Source organism: Dipodomys merriami, unplaced genomic scaffold (assembly GCF_024711535.1).
Source record: "Dipodomys merriami isolate MVZ:Mamm:240054 unplaced genomic scaffold, mDipMer1.0.p SCAF_20, whole genome shotgun sequence".
Classification (NCBI taxonomy): Eukaryota; Metazoa; Chordata; class Mammalia; order Rodentia; family Heteromyidae; genus Dipodomys; species Dipodomys merriami.
The window spans coordinates 10,650,711-10,670,754 of NW_027203382.1; the positions used below are offsets into that span (position 1 = coordinate 10,650,711).

General features: G+C 49.3%; 2 protein-coding genes and 1 long non-coding RNA gene across 11 annotated transcripts in view; 2 read left to right on the top strand and 1 right to left on the bottom strand.

The window, feature by feature from the left end:
* Positions 1-1,024: 1,024 nt before the first annotated feature.
* Nr2f1 (nuclear receptor subfamily 2 group F member 1) lies at positions 1,025-10,988 on the bottom strand. 2 transcript variants are annotated; one of them, XM_070031096.1, is made up of 3 exons: positions 10,229-10,988; positions 7,169-7,696; positions 1,025-2,073 (listed from the first exon to the last, which is right to left on the bottom strand). In XM_070031096.1, the coding sequence occupies exons 1-3, from the start codon at positions 10,683-10,685 to the stop codon at positions 1,793-1,795; spliced, it is 1,266 nt and encodes a 421-aa protein (XP_069887197.1). In that variant the 5' UTR covers positions 10,686-10,988; the 3' UTR covers positions 1,025-1,792. The 2 variants fall into 2 exon arrangements, with proteins under 2 accessions (XP_069887197.1, XP_069887198.1); XM_070031097.1 differs by lacking the exon at positions 10,229-10,988 and adding an exon at positions 8,449-8,944.
* A 78-nt stretch (positions 10,989-11,066) lies between these two features.
* On the top strand, positions 11,067-13,432 carry LOC138832889 (serine-arginine protein 55-like). Its single transcript, XM_070031098.1, has 2 exons — positions 11,067-12,721; positions 13,353-13,432. Exon 1 carries the CDS (start codon positions 11,149-11,151, stop codon positions 11,620-11,622), a length of 474 nt encoding a protein of 157 aa, XP_069887199.1. The 5' UTR covers positions 11,067-11,148; the 3' UTR covers positions 11,623-12,721; positions 13,353-13,432.
* A 510-nt stretch (positions 13,433-13,942) lies between these two features.
* Positions 13,943-20,044, top strand: part of LOC138832890 (uncharacterized) — a 108,256-nt gene continuing 102,154 nt past the window's right edge. For 2 of the 8 annotated variants that reach the window (XR_011373723.1, XR_011373730.1), the window contains exon 1: positions 13,943-14,257. This is a non-coding gene — a long non-coding RNA (uncharacterized lncRNA). Of the gene's footprint in view, positions 14,298-14,925; positions 15,106-20,044 lie in introns of those variants that run through there. The other 6 variants (XR_011373729.1, XR_011373727.1, XR_011373725.1 and 3 more) reach the window with 4 other exon arrangements.

The following is a 20,044-nucleotide window of genomic DNA, read 5'->3' on the forward strand; positions in this document are numbered from 1 at the left end:
CTTCTGAAACTGAAGCTCTCCTCTCACCCAGGGGCCTGTCTGGGCTTGGGGGGGGCGGGGGAGGGAGGAAAGGGTGTGAGGGGTGTTATTTTTAAAGATCTGGCTTTATTAATACGTTAAGAAAGAGCTCCCTTGGCAGTATGTGTTCTCACAGCTCCAGCTCAGATCCTATAAAACATTCATGCTCCGAAAGCTGTTACAGAGAGCTGCCCCCCACACACACCCAACTAGCCGCCTCAAGGGGAGGTTTCTGTCCTTCAAGGGCTGCTAGGACCTGAATGGTGCTTCTGGGAAGAAATCACTCTCACTCTGCTTCTTAACAACTATGCCTGGGTTCCAGGTCCATCCCTCTAAGTGCCACACGGGGGATGTGACTTCTATTCAATGACTGGCACTCCAGGACCCTTCTGGGAAGTCCTGTGGCAGGAGCTAGAGGGAAGGGCAAAGCGTAGACAGATCTTCAGGGGACCATAAAAGGAAGCAAAGCTCCAGCTCTGTATCACTGATCTGAGGAGGGTCATGACACTCTAGCCGCTGGCTGGCATCCATTGTCCAGGGTTCAGAAGCATCTGAGTGACCATCTCCTTTTCTGCTTCTCTACTTGCATGCCTCTCCAAAACCTCTCCCATAAACTCCCAACTCTATTCAGGCTCCCAGTGCTGACACTTGGTCATTCAACCAGGCCAAGTGCCCAGATGCTTAAGGCCCCGAGAAAATGTCTGATGCCCCCACCCAACTGTGCCCAGGGTTGCCCTCAGCTCCTGCAAAGCCCATGAACAAGGCACCCTGTTATTTCCACAGACAACAGCCTATGCTAAGCCTGGCCCCTCATATACACTAAACCAAGGCAACAGTTAATTTTAAGAAATGAATATAGCCAATGTGGTCTTGAACCTCAAAAGATCCCCGCCCCCCCCCCCCAGGCTCGCAGAAAAACCTTACAATTGTACAAGGAGCGATTAACCAGAAAGGGTTTCTGCACTGAGACACAGGTCAAGCAACCAGACACATGGATTTTGCTAAATTCTTTTATTTTTGTTTAAATTTTCACTTCAATTTTAATTCTTGAAGAACAGCCTCGACAACATATATCGCACTCATTATAAGAAGCAAAGGGTTATATCAAAATTATTAGTATAGAATCACAGGAAATCTGGTTTGGAACCAGAAAAAAATACAAAACAGATATAGATACATAGACACAGGACAATTTTTATAATTATTTGGAAAATGTTATTTTCCCCTAATTCTTGTTTCCTTTTTTCTTTATGCGCATACGATGTTTAAATTTTACAAAAATGAAAATAAAGACTAGTATTTTACAAAATGAATAACAATGTTCAGTGTGTGTGTATGTGTGTGTGTGTGTTTGTGTGTGTGTCTACATAGGATTCAGTCCACTTCCATATGTGTTGTTTTCTGTACAGAATATATCCACATCCATCCACAAGATATCCTGGAAGGTCCACCAGTCTCCTTCTATTTTATTAAAATTTTCATGGTCCTCTCTTCCTTGTTTTTTTTTTTTCATTTTCCCACCAGAAAGAAAAATCCTTTTTCTTTCCTTTCCAACGTGCTCACAGATCTGATCCTAAAAGAGTCTCTTTTTCTCCTAGGTTTGCAGCTCAGGATGCATTTTTGCTGAGTGGCTGCTTCTGTCCCCAGCCCACCTCCCCCTCGGCTGGCCTGCCTGGTCCACCTCACCAGAGTACCCGAGGCTTTGGGGTCCTTGGCCTGGGTGAGTCCTCTGAGTCTCTAGGGGAAGCAGGGGAAGATGGGAAGTGCCCAAGGTCTAGGAGCACTGGATGGACATGTAAGGCCAGTTGAAGCTGCTCCCAGACAGTAACATATCTCGGATGAGAGTTTCGATGGGGGTTTTACCTACCAAGCGGACGAAGAAGAGCTGCTCAATGACAGAGGAGGACACTGTGCGCAGGGAGGGCAGTCGCAGCAGCAGTTTGCCGAAGCGGCTGGGCTGGTTGGGATACTGGCTCCTCACATATTCCTCCAATGCACACTGGGACTTTTCCTGCAGGCTCTCGATGTGGGCGGCATCCGACAGGCCACAGGCATCTGCCGGAGCAGCCACAGGAGGAAGAGACAGGGAAAGGGGACACATGGTTAGTCCAGTGAGCAACAAGGGGACAAACAACATGCCATTATTATTACTTCCTTTTTTTTAGGAGAAAAGGTAAAAAGAAGAATCAAAGAAGGAAAAGAAATCCTCCCTTTTTGCTTCCTTCTTCACAATTCTCTTCCTCCTGCCCCTATACAAATAAAATACCCCCCCCCACCATCTAGCCTAGGGGAGGAGGAGAGAAATGCACATACATGTAGAGGAAGCAACCTCTCTAGCCCCTTTGTTTTTCCTCTTTCACCTTTGGATTAAATAATGTACGACGCTGGAGCCATGTTTGCAGTGTGTAGCAACCTGTTCTCGCCTGCAGGGGAGCATCTTTCTAGCTGTGCTCATTAAACGCAGGATTTTTGTACCCTCTGCCCCTGATTTTGGGGTGTTCAAGATCCCCTCCCCCAAAAATAAGTAAACTGCAGGCAGTTCTTAAAGACTTCTTGGAGTCTTCTCTCAGACCCAAATGACCTCAACCAGAAAGTTCAAGGAGAATGTAAATTGTGTAGTGAACACACGTGGCACTCGTAGGAATCTTGGGCTGCCAGTACCCAGAATCAGATCAAGTCTATGCTTTTGCAATACAGGATTTAAGATCCACTATCTATGCACACAAGGATTCTGCAACAAATCCTCAGTGAGAATGTACACTTCTATCTGTGCTGTAGATCAAGTAATTGAAAATTGGTCACATCTCTGTAAGCTGTATAATAATCAGAAGGAATATGGCTCAGTTACTCCAGGCTGTGGAAAGGAAACATCTTCAGTGATCAGACACAAAGCTGGGTTAGAGGCAGCAGCTGCAGCCCATCTCAAAACTAGAGGAGAGGGGAATTAAGGAAGGATTTAGGAGATGGGTTTCCTGTATCAGGACTAAGGGAGAAAAAGGCACCTTACAAAATTATGGCATCTCAAACTCTGTGTGCTTATACCACAGCAACCAACGCCCTCCTTGGTCCTCTAAAAATATTTCAAGACCATAGAATATCCTCTATGAATCAACTAGAGGTAAGCAAATGGCATCGGAGGAATAGAATGGGGCAAGGCTTTCTTTTTAGTCACAAACTCATGATGCTTTTATATTAACAGTAAAATTTTAAATCAGCAAGATCACAGAAGAGCCCTTATTTAGTTAGGAGGTTGACTAAAGATCAAAGGCAGAGTTTGCTAATATGGAAATCTGGAGGAAAATTTATGTATGGCAATGCCCCCAAAAGGACACCATATGACTGTGATTGGGCAAAAGTGACCCCAAGAAGACACAACAAATGATTCAAAGCAAAGCCGGTGTCTCCTGAGTTTCTGAGTTGTATATCCTTGTATTTCAAGAACTAGGGTTCACAACGCATTCATCTTCAAGGATGTGGCCTCCAGCAAAAATACAAATAAAACTAGTGATAATTTAAGAACTTCTGAGGCAAGTTTTCCTTTGACCTCAGATCCAAACTGGATTCCTCATAGATGTCTGATTGCTCCAGCCAGCTGGTTGGATGCATTCAACGCTACCTGAATTGGGAAGCCAGTGAGGTTTTAATGGACCCCAGGGCCAGGACAGTACGTCTTAGGGGCTTCACTGCTTAGAAAGAGGACTCTGAGGTCAGCTTTTGGGTTTGCTCACTCATATGGCCCCACTGAATGACTATTAGGCAGACCCATATTTACATATATCTTGCTTTACATGCACTTATGCCATGCATCACTCTCTGCCACACAATGAAATAGGAAAAGATCCCACTTATAGCCCAGCAGATTTTTCTGAAAGATCCCTATGACATCTTCTTAGGTTAGTAAGGCAATTATGTGATATTTATGATTATAGTTCCTCAAGTGAAAGATCACTTTCTGAACTTCAAGATAGGACACTCCAAGAGAGACAAGCACTGCAAAGTTCTGCATGGGCCCTGTGCTGCTTCCATTTCTTTTTTCTTTGGAGATAGAATGCCCTTAGCTGGGCCTGCCTGCCAGGTACCAGTTAACCAACCCTGTGACCTCCCTCCAGCAGAAGCCCTGATGCTGGCCTGGCTTCTACACTGGGTGTTCATTTATTTGCCTGTACCAGGATTCTCCCATTTGTGGACAGATGGATATGAAAACTCTCCAATCAATTAATTGGTGGGTCTGGTGGATAAGCTAGGTGAGCAGGGGATGTGATGCAGTACATATTTACACACCATGAGTTATATTTCAGATAAGGAAAGGAGACAGAGTGTACAAAACCCATGTCTCACTTTTTATATGGTAGTGTCAATGTGGGAACCCTCAATATTTCTTCTACAGTGTATGGAAAAGAAATTATGTAAATAAATAACCATTACTGCTCAGGCCCTCCCGGCTTAGCCTTTGTAGTGCAGAGAATGTATTTCATGTTATGCATTCAGAAGAGTTTAGTGTTCAGGAAATATAGATGTAATCAGCTACCATAACTAGAAATCAAAGTTATTATTGTGCTGAAAATGGATTTATTGTATTTATGTTAACTAGATGGCTCTTTTCAGAGACAGTCTCATTTATTTGAAGGAATATTTAGGTATATGAAGTAAGTAATCTTTTTTTTAAAAAGTAAGTTCAGGTCACGACCTAATCTTTGGATGCTGTCCAGAATATTAAGGATTAAACATACCATCCGGAGGCCAAATGTGAAAACCACCATGGGGGATCCCCATGCCAACTTCAAATACTTAGCCAGAGCAAACTACATTGGACAATATGGCTAAAACTGTCTTTTCCATCACTCAAAGTTTGCTTAAAAGTTGGATGACTTTGAGAAGGCTTCCCATGAATTCCCTTCTGGCTGGCAATCAAAACAAGTTTAGTCAAAAGTGGAAATGTGTTGTATGGAGGGGAGGGTGAATTACTACTGACAGCTCTATTTCAATTTTCAGATATTCTGCTTGCATTCTTCAACCAAATAATGTTATTGTTCACGTTTAGGCACCCCTTGTACCTTAAGACTTGGTCCAAGAAACTTCTTTGCAAAACTTTTTTTTTTAAGGACTACTTTTCATAGGAATGTTTTAGCATGAAAAGTTAAAAAAGAAAATCATGAATAATTCCACAGGGTTCCTTGTGGGCTGCACAGGCTTCCCCTCTCTCTGAGAAAGGGCATGAGATCAGCAAAGTCAAGAGTGTTCAAAGAATCTTAGGGGGAACTGGGACAAGAGAAGAGAGAGGTTTCTTGAGAAGACTTCTGTCCAGCTCCAAGCCACATTTCTGTTTCAAGACACCTCTCTGGATGAGATTTTAAAACCCCAGCTTCTCTGACACTGGCTTGGTTCCTGATGAATTTGGCTAAAGAGCCTGGTAGTGGAAAGCCAGCCAGGCCCCAGGCCTGCCAGAGCTAAAGGAGCCTGGTCGCTGCTTCCCAGACTCTTTGTCACTTTTGAAAAACACGTTTCCATCAAGAAGACTTATTAAGATAAAATGCATTCAAACACCGAGGAGGCTATTCAATAAATCTTCCATTTGTTTTAAGGTTCACACTTTATCCTCTTGCAAAGAAAACTCCCTCTCTCACTAGCGGACCTGCATTTTCACTGAAAGTAAAAGGGGGGCAGTCCAAGTCCATGGCTCTGGTCACCCTGCATACAAATGAGCCTCCCTTGTCTAAATAAATTATCTGCTGTTCAGATCGATATTAATACTACATTTGCTACATTACAATATTGTGCAAATTTAAGAGTCATTTTAATACAATGTAAATACGATTCTTCATGCATGAGAGCCAAGAAATATTGATAGATTATACCACTGCTTACTGTTCAGCAAGGCCTTGGGAAAGAGGTTTGGCCTTCTTTGCCCAAGAATGGTTTTAATTTGCCCTTTGGAGGGCTGGCTCTAGGATAGATTTATTAGAATGGTTTATTTGTTCTCTGAATAGAGGAATTAAAAACAATAGTGCCAATAATGGTGGTAGAACTGCAGCTAACCATACACTCAGTGGGCAGGGTCCAAGACCCAGTCTAAGCAGCTCAGTTCCCCATGAGTCTCCTTTCTGGCTTTGTTTATATCTCCCCCCATTACCTGCTGTCCTGGGTGTTTATATGTTTCCCTCTTGCAGGTTACAATAATAAAAGGCGGGTAGCATTCTCTGAGCCTCAGACCAGAGACCTTCAAAGGCAACGTTAATGCACTTTCCTTGAAGTTAATTTGAACCATCTATCATAAGAGAAATTGTTAACATGCGTGTTACCACCGCTTACACTTAATTTAATATTTTTAAGGCACTTCTTTACATTTCCAAGGTTTGGCGTGTTTTGCATTGCTATGAAATTTATCTCCAGGCCAGGAATCCTCTCCTGCTTGCGGGTTCTACAATATTGCTTTTGTTTTTTATCTTTCTTGTTTAGATCGAATCCGTTTTTTACGACCCTCAATAACCTCAGCAACTGCAAACATGAATGGTTTCCGATAAGGGAAAATCAGGCAGCAATAAAGTGGGATTATTTATGATTTATTTGTCGGTATTCTTCTCTGTCCTCCTCTTTCTGGGTCTCTTTTCTGTAGAGAAACTCATCTAGTGAGACTAGATGAGCGTGCCACACAGAGTAGGAAGCCACATTCCCACCTTCTCTCCTTCGCGCTCTCCTCCCCCAGAATAGCTCAGCTCTGGCTCCCGCATACACATACATACACACCCGCACACCACACACAGGCACAGGCACATCGCGCACACACGCAGCCAGCCAGACACACAACACCGCCTCCCCCCGCTCTCCCCTCTCCCCAGACGCACGCTTGCCCCAGCCGCGTGGCCGCGCGGGGGTCTAGGCGGTTAGGGCCAGGCCTCCGGCCGCTCGTACCCCTGCCGCTTCGGCTCCCCGCACCATCGCCCTCCCAAGATGGCAGCAGCAGGGCCGCAGCGTCCCCGCGCCGAGGCCGCTGAGCCAGGCCAGTGCCAAGGTCCGGCGAAGGCCGAGTCTCACCCCGCGGCGGGGCCGTAGCGGCCCCCCGGAGGCGCAGGCGGCCAGGCCCGGACTGGCTCGGCGATGCCCGTGCGCCCGTCCCCCGCGCGGCCTGCCCTCCCCGCGACCGCAGCCTCACCTGACGTGAACAGCACGATGGCTTTGAGGCAGCTGTACTCGGCCGAGTCCACGTGCAGTGCCTTGAGCTTCTCCACCTGTTCCTGAAAGATGCGGATGTGGTCCATGAAGGCCACGACGCGGTCGGCGGACATGGGCGAGGCGTGCAGGCCGGCGGCGGCCAGCAGCGGCGCCACGTGCAGGGGCATGGAGCACTGGGCTGCGTTGAGCACGAACAGCTCGCTCCAGGTGAGGCGGAGCAGGGACACCTGGTCGGTGATCTGCAGATCCGGGAAGAAGGGGATGTTGCGGGCCCACTCGACGGCGCTGAAGAGCAGGCGCGCGGCCAGCTCACAGATGTTCTCGATGCCCATGATGTTGTTGGGCTGCATGCACTGGCTGCCATAGCGCGACGTGGGGTAGGGCTCGGCGCGCAGCAGCAGCGAGATGTAGCCGGACAGGTAGCAGTGGCCATTGAGAGGGTCCCCGTTGGTGAGTGCGTACTGGCCGGGGTTGGGCTGGGTTGGAGGCATTCTTCCTCGCTGAACCGCTGACAAAAAGAAAGAGAGAAAAGAGGCAATGTGCATCCAGAGGGCTTGCAAACATCGCCGAGCCACCGCGCACCCAACACAATGCAGCTCTTCTGGCAGTCACACGCGCCCCGGCCCGGCACATCTTAGCCCGCTGGTTTACATTCGCAGCCCACTCTGCGAGGAGATCTGGGGGGTGAGACCCTCCAGGTCTGTGCCCTGGGTGTCCAAACATAGCCTGCACCCCCCTCCCACCCCCAGGCCACCTCAGCCTCGGAGGAACTAGGCCTGACATCAGGGCCCCGAGCTTGAAGAGGCCAAGAAAGTGCCACCCAAACCCTAGGCTATGAAGGAGGAACACATAAATAAATAAATGAAACCCCACTCACCCCCAGAAGGAATCAAAGTTAGAGAGAGAGAGAGAGAGAGAGAGAGAGAGAGAGAGAGAGAGAGAGAGAGAGAGAGAGAGAGAGAGAGAGAGAGAGAGGCTGAAAAAGGTTGTGGTTAAGGCAAATGCCTAGCGGCCTCTTCATTTGCAAAAAAAAAGCAGAGTTTTACTCATAAAATGTTACCATATTCTCTAAAAATATTATAGAATTACCCTTAAAAGACATCCCAAGTTACACCCTCTATTAACCACTTACAACTTTTGAGTAGAGAACAAGTACCCTCCACCCCTCCCCTCTCCCCTCTTCCTGGTAACCCCATATGAAGTTCTCACTATTAAAAGAAACAGAAAATGGAAAAATTTCAAGAAAAAAGTTGAACTTACAGTAGCCAAACATTATTGAAAAAAGTGGGAAATATAATTAATGTCTGTCCTGCGCCGAGCTACTGCAACCTGCAGCCAGCTTTTGCCCAGTGAGTGCACGAGCTTGCAACTGCGAAAACACTGGATTCATTAACCATCTGAATGCAAAACGTAAGCATGCTTTGAGTTCTTAAAGCTGACCAAAGTTTTTTTTTTAATGTGTATGTTTTACTTCAACAGTGCCAGCATTTTAAATTGCCAGGTAAACAAAGACAACTTTATGAAAAGTTAGGACTACTAAACTCTCTCCCTCAATAAATTAATATAGATATGTCCATGTCCATGTAGCTGTCTTATTTCAGGTTGTATACCATTTTCTTAAGTTTCTTCTTATTCTAATTTCAACACAAGTTCCAGTGTAATTTAAGCTCTTGAAGCATAATGGCAGAATACTTTTTTTTTCTAATTATAGTTTGAACTTGGCAGTTATTTTTCAATTAAATGAGAGCACAATTCAAAGTTGTCTTTTTTCTCCCCCCCCCCCTTCAGATGCCTACAAAATCTCCCTGGAGCTAGAAATGAAGTCGTCATATTTGCCTTCTCCTTGAGATCTGAAGGAATTCAATTTCTTTCCTTGTAGCATATAAAATATAATTTTAAAGTCAATTACAAGAAGGAGTAATCTGCATTCTGTAAAATTGACTGCTTCACTAATTTGACTATAAGACTTCTTCAATGATTGTCAGGAGATAAACTTTAACTATAAGCCGCGAAATAAATTAATCAGAAAAGTGCTGCATCTCTTGCCACATGAACATGAAGCATATCTAAATATAACATCAAAAGTTGTGTTTTTTTAAAAAACACACACACACACCACCATACAACGTAAAGATTAAATGATGCGGAAGCTCATGCCAGCAGTCTATGCATTATGACCAAATCAGAAGGATTGGTAAATGCCGTTGTAAATTGTAATTTGTATGCTTTATTTAAGCAGAGGGTGGAGTTAGATGAAGAAATAAAATGAGTACCATGCTTTTAAAAAATGACACTACTATGAAAGCAGGGTTCAGTCAGAAACTTTCCTTTCAAAGTAGAGGGGTGAAAACAAGGCCACAGCTCCGGAGGAGGCGGCCCTAGCCTCGTGAAGAGGAGAGGGAACCAGTGAACAGGCCAGAACTCCCCCTTCCCCCCTAATTAGACCTACAAGTGCAATAAATCTCACTCCTATTTTTCCAAGCTAAGCTTCCAAAGGAGGATGATGATGGTTGCAAGGAATCTGGTTCAGGGTACTCCAGCCTCCAGCCCTCTCCCATTATAAATAAAGGCTATGAAGACGTGGAAGGGGGGAAGTGGAATGAACAACAACAACAACAACACACACCACAAAACACAGAAACAGTTTTCTGAGCAAAAGAAGCACCCCTGCCCAAGTTCATGCCAGCACAGCCCCCAGCATCCTCACGCGGGTAAAGAGACACACACCGAGCACATCCAACAGAGGAAGGGAGGGGATTTTAAGCCACAGCTCACGATTCCAGGGACACAATCCTGAGCAGGCAGCGGGCGGGGTAGGGGAGCCGGGGAGAGGAGCGCAGGCCGGGAGGGGGAGGCAGCAGCAGCGAGCTGGGGAGGGGGGGGGGACGCTGGGGGAGGAAAGGAGCGGGGACTGGGGAAGCTGGGACCGGCCGGGACCACAGGAGCCCCAAGCCCACATAGCAGCCACCCAGACAAGAGAGAAAGAAAGAGAGCCAGGGAGGCGGGTGAAGCGCGGGGAGAGCAGAGAAGAAATATTCACCTTCCCGCCTCATGCCCACTTTGAGGCACTTCTTGAGGCGGCAGTATTGGCACTGGTTGCGGTGGTGCTGGTCGATGGGACAGTTCCTGTTGGCACGGCATGTGTAAGTTAAGTTCCTGCGGACGCTCCTCTTGAAGAAACTTTTGCAGCCCTCGCAGGTGAATTGGCCGTAGTGCTTGCCGCTCGACTTGTCCCCGCACACCACGCACTCGATGTGCTGCTGGCTCTGGCCCGAACCGGGCGGGCCCTGGCCCTTGTCCCCCGCCGTGCCGGGGGTGGCGGGCGCTCCGGGCTGGCCCGGGGTCTGCGGCGTGTGCGGCGCGCCAGAGCCCGCCTGCTGCTGCTCGCCGGCGCCGCCGCCGCCGCGGGCTGCCTGCGCTGCGGGGTTGGGGCCGCCGGGGTTGCCCCCGGCCACGTCGTCCTGCGGATCTCGCCAGCTGCTAACTACCATTGCCATATCTTTGGGCCCGGGGAGCGCTGGGGGGGAGCCGAGCTGCTCGCCGAGGGCCGCGGGGCGCGCGGGCGCGCTGGGAGGGGAAGGGGAAGGGGAAGGGGGGAGGGGGAGGGGGCGGGGGGCCCACCGGGCGCCCCGGGGTCGCGGGAGCCGAGCCCGAGCCGGGCACCGGCCGCTGCCTCCGCCGCCGCCGCCGCTGCCGCCGTTCCTGCCTCGGCCGCCCCGCTGCTGCTGCGCGCCCGCCCGCCCTGCTGGCGTTTTGTTGTGGTTCCTGCTGTTTTCTTTCTCTCTTTTTGCAGCCCCCCCAGGCTCTCAGGCTCCCCCCCAACACCTCTGCTCCCCTCGCCCGCTCCCCCCCGCGCTCCGTTCCTGGGGGGGCCGCGCTCTCTTCCCCCCCTCCCCACCCCCCGGCGAGCAAGCTCCCTTCTCTCGCTTTTTTCTTCTTCCCCAAGTTGCAAAATCAGAAATGGCACAGGCGGCAGCCGGGAGCGGCGCGGGGCGCAGCGCCGGGGGCGGCGGGCATGGGCCACGGCGCGCGCACACACTCGCCCTCCGCCTTGCCCGCACCCCCGCGCACACACACACACACGCACACACGCACACACACTCGCGCACACACTCGCTCACCCGCGCCGGGCGCCCGCCCGCCGGCTGGCCGCTCGGGCTAGGCGCAGCTCGCGGGCTGAACCGACATAGAGGAACGCGGCGAGGGCGGAGGCGGCGGCGGCAGAGGAGGTGGAGGAGAAGGAGGAGGTCGCGGCTGCCGGCGCCGCTGGAGCCGCCGCCTCAGCTGCTGCAGCGAGCGCCGCTGGAGGAGCGGGGCCGGGGCCGGAGTCCGGGCTGGAGTCGGAGCCGCAGCTCGAGCGCGAGCCGAGGCCGGGGCCGCCCGCGCCGCCGCCGCTGTCCCGGCGGGAGCCCTCGCCGGGGCTCGGGAGTGTAGGGAGCGGGGTGAGCCGAGCAGGACCCTGGGCGAGGCTGCTGGCGGCGATCAGGGCGCGCGGGTGTCGGGGGGCCAGGTCCAGGGCCGGACGCAGCCAGCCATTCAGGAAGGCAGTGCTGGAGAGCGGGAGGCAGCCGGCGAGGAAGATCACACACTTTGCTCTTTTTGTTGTGCCGGTGGCGCCGGGCTCTCGCTGCCTTCTTCTTTCGGGAGGTGACGGAAGGGGGAGAAAAATACGGGATAATTCACGCCGGCGACGAATTCACAGCGAAACAGAAAAAAAAAATCAGAAGAAAATAATTGAAAAAAAAGGAAAAAGAAAAAGCGAGGGAGACATCCAAAGTAGGTCGAATAAATAATCCTCTTCCTCTTTCTTGCTCCTTCTTCTGCTTCTTCTGCTATAACACACAGAGCTAGTTAAAAAACCCTGGAGATCGCCCAAAAATGTTCTTTTTTTAGTATTTTAAATAAGTGCTCTTCAGCCGGGAACCAACACCCTCCCTCCAAAAAAATCATATATGTATAAAATAACGATAAGAAGAATACGAAGGGGGTGCCTCCTCCTCCTCGTTTTTTTTTTTTTTAAAGTTTAGCCCTCTCTCTTTGCAGGAATGGAGTAAAGGAGACAAGAAGGAGGGAGAGAAAGGAAAGAAGGAGAAGGAGGAGAAGGGGAAACAACTAGTAGAATATGTAAGAAAAGAGAAGGGGAGAGAGAGTAGAGGGCGAGAGAAGAGAGGGTGAGAGGGTGAGAGAGCGGATAGGAGGGGGGAGAAAGAGAGGAGAGAGAGGGAGAGAGAGGGAGAGAGGAGAGAGAGAGAGAGAGAGAGAGAGAGAGAGAGAGAGAGAGAGAGAGAGAGAGAGAGAGAGAGAGAGAGAGAGAGAGAGAGAGAGAGACCCAAAAATTGAATGCGTTTAAACGAGAGGACTCGCAGAGCAATGTTTCCGAAAGGGGGATCTGCGCGAATGTCTGTATATAGTGAACTTTGACACTACTATTGAAACTGACACGTTTCTATGGAGATCGCTGCCTTATATGGAGCTCGTGTCAAGGAGCCAAGAGAAGGGCTGCTGGCAACTGATAATCAAAGGCGACTGACTGGTCAGAGCCCCGAATCGGGGGGAGAGAAAATGGGAGGCTAAGGTTAGCCAAGCCTCCTGCACGCCATTGGTTGGACCGCCCCTCCCCCCCTCCTCTTTTCCTTTCTTTCTTTTTTTTTTATCCCCTCCCTCTTAGCTACCTACAGTCTGGGAAGGCGAGGGGAGGAGGAGAGAAAGTGAGGGAGGGGGGTGTGCTTCTGACAAGCGCAATTTACATTGAGATCGCCCTGCGCTGCTATTTACTCTGAGACCTGATTAGTATGGGTCGTCTATGGTCACACACACACACACACACACACACACACACACACACACACGAGGGGGGAAGGGATGGAGAGGGGAGAATGCGATGGTTAAAAAACGAGGGCGAAAAAGAAATTATTTTTGTTTCATCTGAAAAGTTTTTGAAATTAGATTTATGAGCGTAAAGATAGTGCCATTGAAAATATTAGGAAAAATTTTTTAATGAGAATGAAACCCATCCTTTTAATGATTTGTGAAATGTTCTGAGTTTGGATGATTTTTCTTGTTTCTCACAAAAGCTTAATTTCCTCAGGATTCTGCTCATTTTATATCCTTTTAAGAAAAAAAAGATAGGGTCTCCCTACATTTTGATCCAAAATGCATCTTAGTTTTTTAGGTTGAATGATGACAAAGCCACTCGCGAAATTTGCAGCGGTTGCCATACACTTAAAGCTAATCCACGGTTTCCTACGCATCCTAAAGATCATTCTAAAATAAACTTTTAAATCAATCGGGTTTTCCTTCTTTATTATATAGAGAGGGAGAGATTTAAATTTCTAGGTGGTTAGGAACTCCAAACAATGCTTTCATCATGATCAATAAAACAGTAAGTCCACATATTGTTGCGGGGGGACTGTTAGTACTGCCAAGTCAGATTCTCAGCAAAAGAGCAAAGGAAGGAGGAGAAGGGGAGGAGAATGGAGAGAGAAGGAAAGAGAAGAGGAGTGTGTGTGTGTGTGTGTGTGTGTGTGTGCGTGCGCGCGTGCGTGCGCGCGCGCGCGCGCCCGCCTGTGTGGTGGGGGAGGTTAAGATACTGAGACCCCATTCCCGAAGGTGATTGGTCGCAGGAGGAGGGGCAGGCGGGAGGAGCGGTTCCGCCGCGGGGCCGGCAGGAATCGCTGGCTCCGGCTGCCACCTAGCGGACGGGAGCCTATGCCGGGTAGCAGACAGCCAAGTCCCTCCTCCCCTCCCGCAGGCAGCCTGTGCCTTTTCTCCAAACCCAGACAAGCACTTTGAAAATTCTTTCAATGGATTTTTTTTCCTTGAAAGATCGTACTGGGGGAAAATGATACTTCTATTAGTTACATATTCTCCAATCCCACACTCGCACCCCCCTCGTGTTGAGATCGCTCCCCTAGGCAGGCTCAGGCGGGCGCGGAGAGGCGCGGAGTGACAAAGCCGCCGCCGCCGCCGTCACCGGAGTGGGAGTCGCTCTCGTCCGCCCACCCCTCGACTCTGGAGAGCGTAAAAGTTTGGCTCTGCTCGTGCGTCCCGAGCTCCATCACGCCCTCAGGTAAAGGGGGGAAGTCAGGGACCACGCTGTGTGGACAGAGGTAGGGCGCGTGGGTTTGTTGTTTTGCTTTTTATTTTATGTTTTAAATAGCACTCCTCACTTCGGAGCTCACCGGGGAGGGGTTCGGGAAGCACCGTGTGTGTAGGGGTACGCGTGACGTTTCTCGCACTCACTAGCGTGGACCCCACTCAGGAGTCGACCGCCGTTACGGGACGAGCGCTGATCTTTCCAAGAGCCCGAACAGAGGTTTGCGAACGCCTTCCCCGCAGCCCCCTCCAAGCTCAAATAATGGAGAGGCTGTCAGCGCGCTCCGCTCCGCGTGCGGAGGCCCATTGTACGCGGGAGAGGGCAGGGAGGCGCCGGGGCGGCCGGGCGCCGGGCCCTCGCCCCGCAGCCCGGAGACACGCGCTCAAGTCCCTCTGGTCAGCCAAATGCAAAACGAACACGATTAAGATATACGAAAAAGGGGAGCAATATATGAGAGAGAGAGAGAGAGAGAGAGAGAGAGAGAGAGAGAGAGAGAGAGAGAGAGAGAGAGAGAGAGAGAGAGAGAGAGAGAGCTGTGTGTATACAAATTCTAATTTCCCCCCCAGAAGGGCAGAGGCAGGGAATCACGAGTAGAGGAAGCTGGCAGTAACGGGGGGAGGGAGGAGAGAGAGAGAGAGAGAGAGAGAGAGAGAGAGAGAGAGAGAGAGAGAGAGAGAGAGAGAGAGAGAGAGAGGCAAGCGAGCCAGGGAAGGAGGGCCGCAGGACGCGGGGTCCATCTGCCCGGTCACCCCCCTCCCCGGACCCTGGACTGTGCGTCGTGGGCACCAGGAGCGAGATTCGGCCAAGTCCTGCCCTACCAGGCAAGTAAATGCAATGGCTATGGTTTCTTTTGAACTTGGGGTTGGTGATGCGGTCAGGCAGGAAGGCAATCTTAATTCCTTCGGCCTCCACGAGCAGAAACTGGAATGCGGGCAGTCAGAGCGGGACAGGGAGAACTTTCCTGCTCCAAACCTGGTTTTGCCTGGCCCGGGTTCTGCCGCAGCTTGTCCTTGGAGGTGACGATCTTGCCAGCCCGGCACCACCCGTCCAAATTCAAAACAGGCTTCTCTCCCCCCTCCCACCTGCTACTGCCAAACTCCGCCCTCCCCCTCTGGCTGGAAATGGCTGCGGGGGTAGGGACCCGGGACTGCGGACCCTCAAGTTTAGCATCCGCGCGGCCTTTCCATGCCCACGCCGAGCCGGAGCTGCTTGTGGACCCGCTGGCCTGGTGCTCACACCTTGGATCGATGCGGCCACAATTGGGCGAGCTCGGCGCAGCCGCCCACCTGCGGGTGCCGTTTGTAACGCGATCCCTTCTTGTAAGGCAATCGATGGCTGCCTGTTTGATGTGGGCGATTGTGTCAGCAGATTAAAAGGGACATCAGCGGTTCTCCCATGCGGAGAACCCGCGGTGGCGGCGGAGAGGGAAGAGAGCGAGCGAGCGAGCGAGCGAGCGAGCGTCGGAATCCGCCGCTCCGCAGCAGAGCCCGACCCGAGGAGCTGCAGCGGGCGGGCTTGGGGGCGGGGAGAGGGTCGCCTCCCAGGGGTGGAGAACGAGTGTGCGTGTGTGTGTGTGCGTGTGTGTGTGTGTGTGTGTGTGTGAGAGAGAGAGAGAGAGAGAGAGAGAGAGAGAGAGAGAGGGAGAGAGAGAGGGAGAGAGAGAGACTCAATTAAAACCAACAAGAGCGCCTTACCCCCGGCGCTAGGCAGGGGCGCGCGTTTGCGTCAGAGGGCGCGCAGGGTGGGCTGGAGGGGCGAAGCGAGGGAAAGGGACGTTGGCGTGGGGGGGGGACCGCGTCCCCCAGGCTGGGTGGGCTCCCGAGTGAACCTGTCTTGCAAGGAAGCTCTGGCTCAGGGTCGGTCCTGAAAGACAAAAGTCTCAACTGAGCCTCCCGGAAGGAGGTGGCGTCTGTCCATCTGCACGGAAAGACCCTTCCCGCCCCCACCAAACCCCCAAAGTTGCAAAAAGGCCTCTGGCACCCGGCGTGACCCTTAGGGGGTGGGGTGGGGGAAGTCGATCTCCTGCGGCCCCTGGCGTTGCCAGTGAGGGGGAGATGGTAGAACTCCCCTGGAACCGCGGAGTGGGGGTGGGCGCCGCTCAGAACGGCGGAAGTCCTCAGCTTCTCGGAGGGCGCAAGCGGCCGGTGCTCTTTCGGGGGACAAATGTGTCTTTACGTTTGGGAGAAGGGCCAGGGTGAAATCGAGACTTTTCGAAGAAGGCCTGTTCTTCTGCAGATCCTGGTCGACTCCAGCAGCCCTTAGGACTCAATTACTTGTCAGAACTTAGTGCTTTCCAACACTGCTTCCACACGCTGCCGCAAGCACCCTTCTTGTGCTCAGTGCTCTGCTCCGGCAAAATGGTTTTGGTGGAAGGGCTGCGAGGTCAACTGAGGTTCTGGGGGATCCGTTCGTGGCTGAGGTTTGATGGGGATCCAACTTAGCATACTGGTCTTGAGTCCAGTGAACAACACCAACCTCCCCCCTCCCGCCCCGCGCAAACTAAGAAGATGAAGGTATCTGTTGTTGGATAGGGTTCCTAATAGAAAAGTGAACATATTGTTCCAGGGGATCTGGGTCCCCAACTGTGGAAATCCGCAACATGTGTCCAGATTCGCCCAGCTACAGAAGCAGAAAACGCTGCAGCCATTTCCATCCTTCTTCCACCCATCTTCTCTTCCCCGTGGCTCTCTCTCTCCTCACCCAGGCTGTTCGCTCTAGGATCTCTACCCCTTCAAACTGAAATCAAGTCTAAGCATGGTTATTAGACACAGACCCGTGTGGCCCTGCCTCACATCCGTCTGGCCTGAAAAAGGGCTCAGGCAGGCCGCAGCAGCCGGATGGGGTTCACTGGGGCAGGACTCTCTCCAAGCCCCACCCCTCAAAGTTAGACCGAAAGGTCTCCTGGCCTAGCCTCCAGGCCTCTTGTTCTGGAGTCTGGTCTCAGCCTTTCTGATTCCCACAGACCTGTTCAATGCACCGGAGATTTCTAATGTGGTTCTCTCCAAAGGCAGTAAGAAACCATGTTTGGCTTGGGGTGAGGAATTAGGTTGTAACCTCACAATACCCCTTGTGGGCTGCTAGCATCATGGCTGGGGTTAATCACTTTTTAAAAGCGCTGCCACACAACACTTGATCTCTCCTATTCCGACAGCCTGCAAATAGCTATGATCTGTTGGAAGAGGAGAGCAGCAGAGATCTGTAGCTAACCATACAGTACTGACTTGAGTTCCAGGCCTGAGTGTCTGGATATATTAAACCTCTCTAATTAATTAACATATTCTCATCCATATCTTTAAGATGTCAGATGTACCCTGAACCATTTTCCACTAATTCTTTGGCCTCCCTGAAATAGCTATTTTGCAATCTCAAAAAACAGCAGATCATTAAAAAAATTTTTTTTTGGTGAACTACACTGAACAGGGTAGCTTTATGCAAACATTTTCTAAATGTTCAGACCAGATAGGTATAGAAAATTCTCTTGTATATTTTTTCCTTATCCCTAAGTCGTTAAAAACAGAATTCTTCTGAGAGAGCCACAGGATAGAAATAACCCTGTTTTATCAAGCTCATCTGGAGTGATGAACATGCTTGCAACCATTGGAAGAAAGGTCAGTCTCTCTGATCTCGATGCAGACTGTTCCCAAAGAGCTTATTTTAAAAGTACCAAATCAATTAGTCTCCCTTGGCATGAGATTAAAGCCAGGAAGAATACAGTTGAAGAAGACGTATTTAAAATGGTCTCGCATGGATCTTTTGGAGGAAAGGGCAGAGGAATACCCACCTACTGTTTTGTGATTACTAAATGACAAAAACAAAACAAAAAGCCTCAATCTAGCTTAGAACACCACCCCCCATGATCTAACTCAGTCTGCTTTCTAGCCGACCAGCTGCAAAAAAGTTCTGCTTTTGTCAACATGAAAACCAGGGTGGAAAGGCCAGGTTAGGAGTCGGGTTTCTGTATGACTGTCTACTCTCAGCCTGCCTGTGAGGTTCAAGGGGCCAAGGACCTGGTAGGCTTACTATCACTTTGGTAGCCCAAGCATTTCTGCTTTGTCACCTTTGGGTTGAAAAGCTCAGTGATAAGTGCTTTACCTTAGTAAGTGGTTTAGTTTTCGATCTCAAACCAGCTACTTAAAAAAAAAAAAAAAAGCACGTGTTTTGGAAAAGAAAGATAAGGGGATCTCCCCTTATGTGCCTGTTAGGTGCCCAGGCATAGTAACAACATGAAAGGAGATAGGAGAGCAATCAGTGACCTTGGAATACAAATCAAGTCTTTTTTGGGGGAAGGAAAGTGACAATCATTTCTAGCACATCAGAAAAGTCAAAGCCAAATGTTTACTTTATTTCTGAAAACCAAGTCTTGGCTATCTATGTAAAAAGAAAGAAAGAACTGGAGACTTTTGTTACAAAACCTATTTTTTCTTTTCTTTTTCCATGCCCAAATTACTGAAGAATAACTACATGACTGTTCTTTCCAGGGAAAATAGGTTGGTTTTGGATGAAAAGTCGAAGTTTTGAAATGATTTTGAAGGTTGTTAGAGTACCCTGACAACACAATCAACTGTACTATATAATCATTTCTCTTAATAGTTACCTGTCAGAGTAAGTGTTTCTTTTACTGCAGGATTAACCCATCCAGAGTATATCTGAGGTGGACATTTCACTGACTAAAGATTGCTTGAATATGTTTAAGTCTTTAATGCCATTTTCTTCACTGCTATGATATAAACTGGTGGGAGGATTGACTAGAAAACCCAGCAGAACTGCTGGTAACTTTAGCCATACCGCAACTGTATTTACCTAACAGAAAGTTGATTTAAATAGTCAATCTTACATTTCTTTCTAAACTGACAGTAGAAAGATACGTTTATTACAGTGTGCTCTTATCATTGAAGAGAGTGTAAGTATAGTTCAAATGAATAAGAGAGCATAGTATACCACTGATGCAAACCACATGGAGCAGTAAATAATTATGCCCTGTGTTAAGCTATGTGTATTTTATTTATCCATGTTAGAGGTGGAAAATCAATGTACTTCATCTGGGGGGAGTTAATAAAGTATTCCAAATGCACGATCTAACAAAACTCAGGGTAGTTCTATGTTTATTGTTAACCCCTTGCATGAAATCTTCTGAAGCTGAAAAGAGAAAGTAAAGGGCTTTTGTGTTAGTTGATCCTTGGCTATTCTAGGGCTCAGGTTGGTGTGAAAGGGATGAGGAGGTCACTTGAAATCTCCTTTTATCTACTTTTATTTTCTCTCTGGATCAGCAACTTTGAATAGACATCATCTAATCGCTGTTAATGGAAAGAAACTATGGGAGCAACAAAAATGCCTTTACTCCAGAAGTGTGAATACATGCGTGCGGACAGCTAACAGAGCTCACATAGACTGCATCTCTGCACAGAAAAGCTTAGAGATTTTTCCGGGTGCCTAGATGTATACATACATATATTTCCCATATATTCTAGGATGGGTGGGTATATTATTTTGTACTTATGTGAAACTACATATCTACAGCCACATTTAGAGTTTCTATCAAGTTGAGGCATTACTTTTGGCAAATTATTCTTTCTGCTTTTTTTTTATCCTAAAACTTTAGCCGTATTTAGGTTCTGAAAAAAGCAAATAATTCAGAACACAGCCTTTTAGAGAAGTTATTTTATTTCCTTCTGTTTTCAACTGGAAGTCAAACTGATATCATTTCTCTTCAGAGGATACAGATGATGTGACAGGTGGGGGGTAGTAGGTTAAACTCAACCT

What these genes read in the sequence shown, in the direction of transcription:
- Nr2f1 (XM_070031096.1), bottom strand. Translation starts at nt 10,685, where the DNA reads ATGGCAATGGTAGTTAGCAGCTGGCGAGATCCGCAGGACGACGTGGCC. An exon ending in AGTGGGCATGAGGCGGGAAG is followed by an intron (nt 7,697 to 10,228) that starts GTGAATATTTCT and finishes TCTTTTTGTCAG; the next exon opens with CGGTTCAGCGAGGAAGAATG. An exon ending in CATCGTGCTGTTCACGTCAG is followed by an intron (nt 2,074 to 7,168) that starts GTGAGGCTGCGG and finishes CTGCTCCGGCAG; the next exon opens with ATGCCTGTGGCCTGTCGGAT.
- LOC138832889 (XM_070031098.1), top strand. Translation starts at nt 11,149, where the DNA reads ATGGCACAGGCGGCAGCCGGGAGCGGCGCGGGGCGCAGCGCCGGGGGC.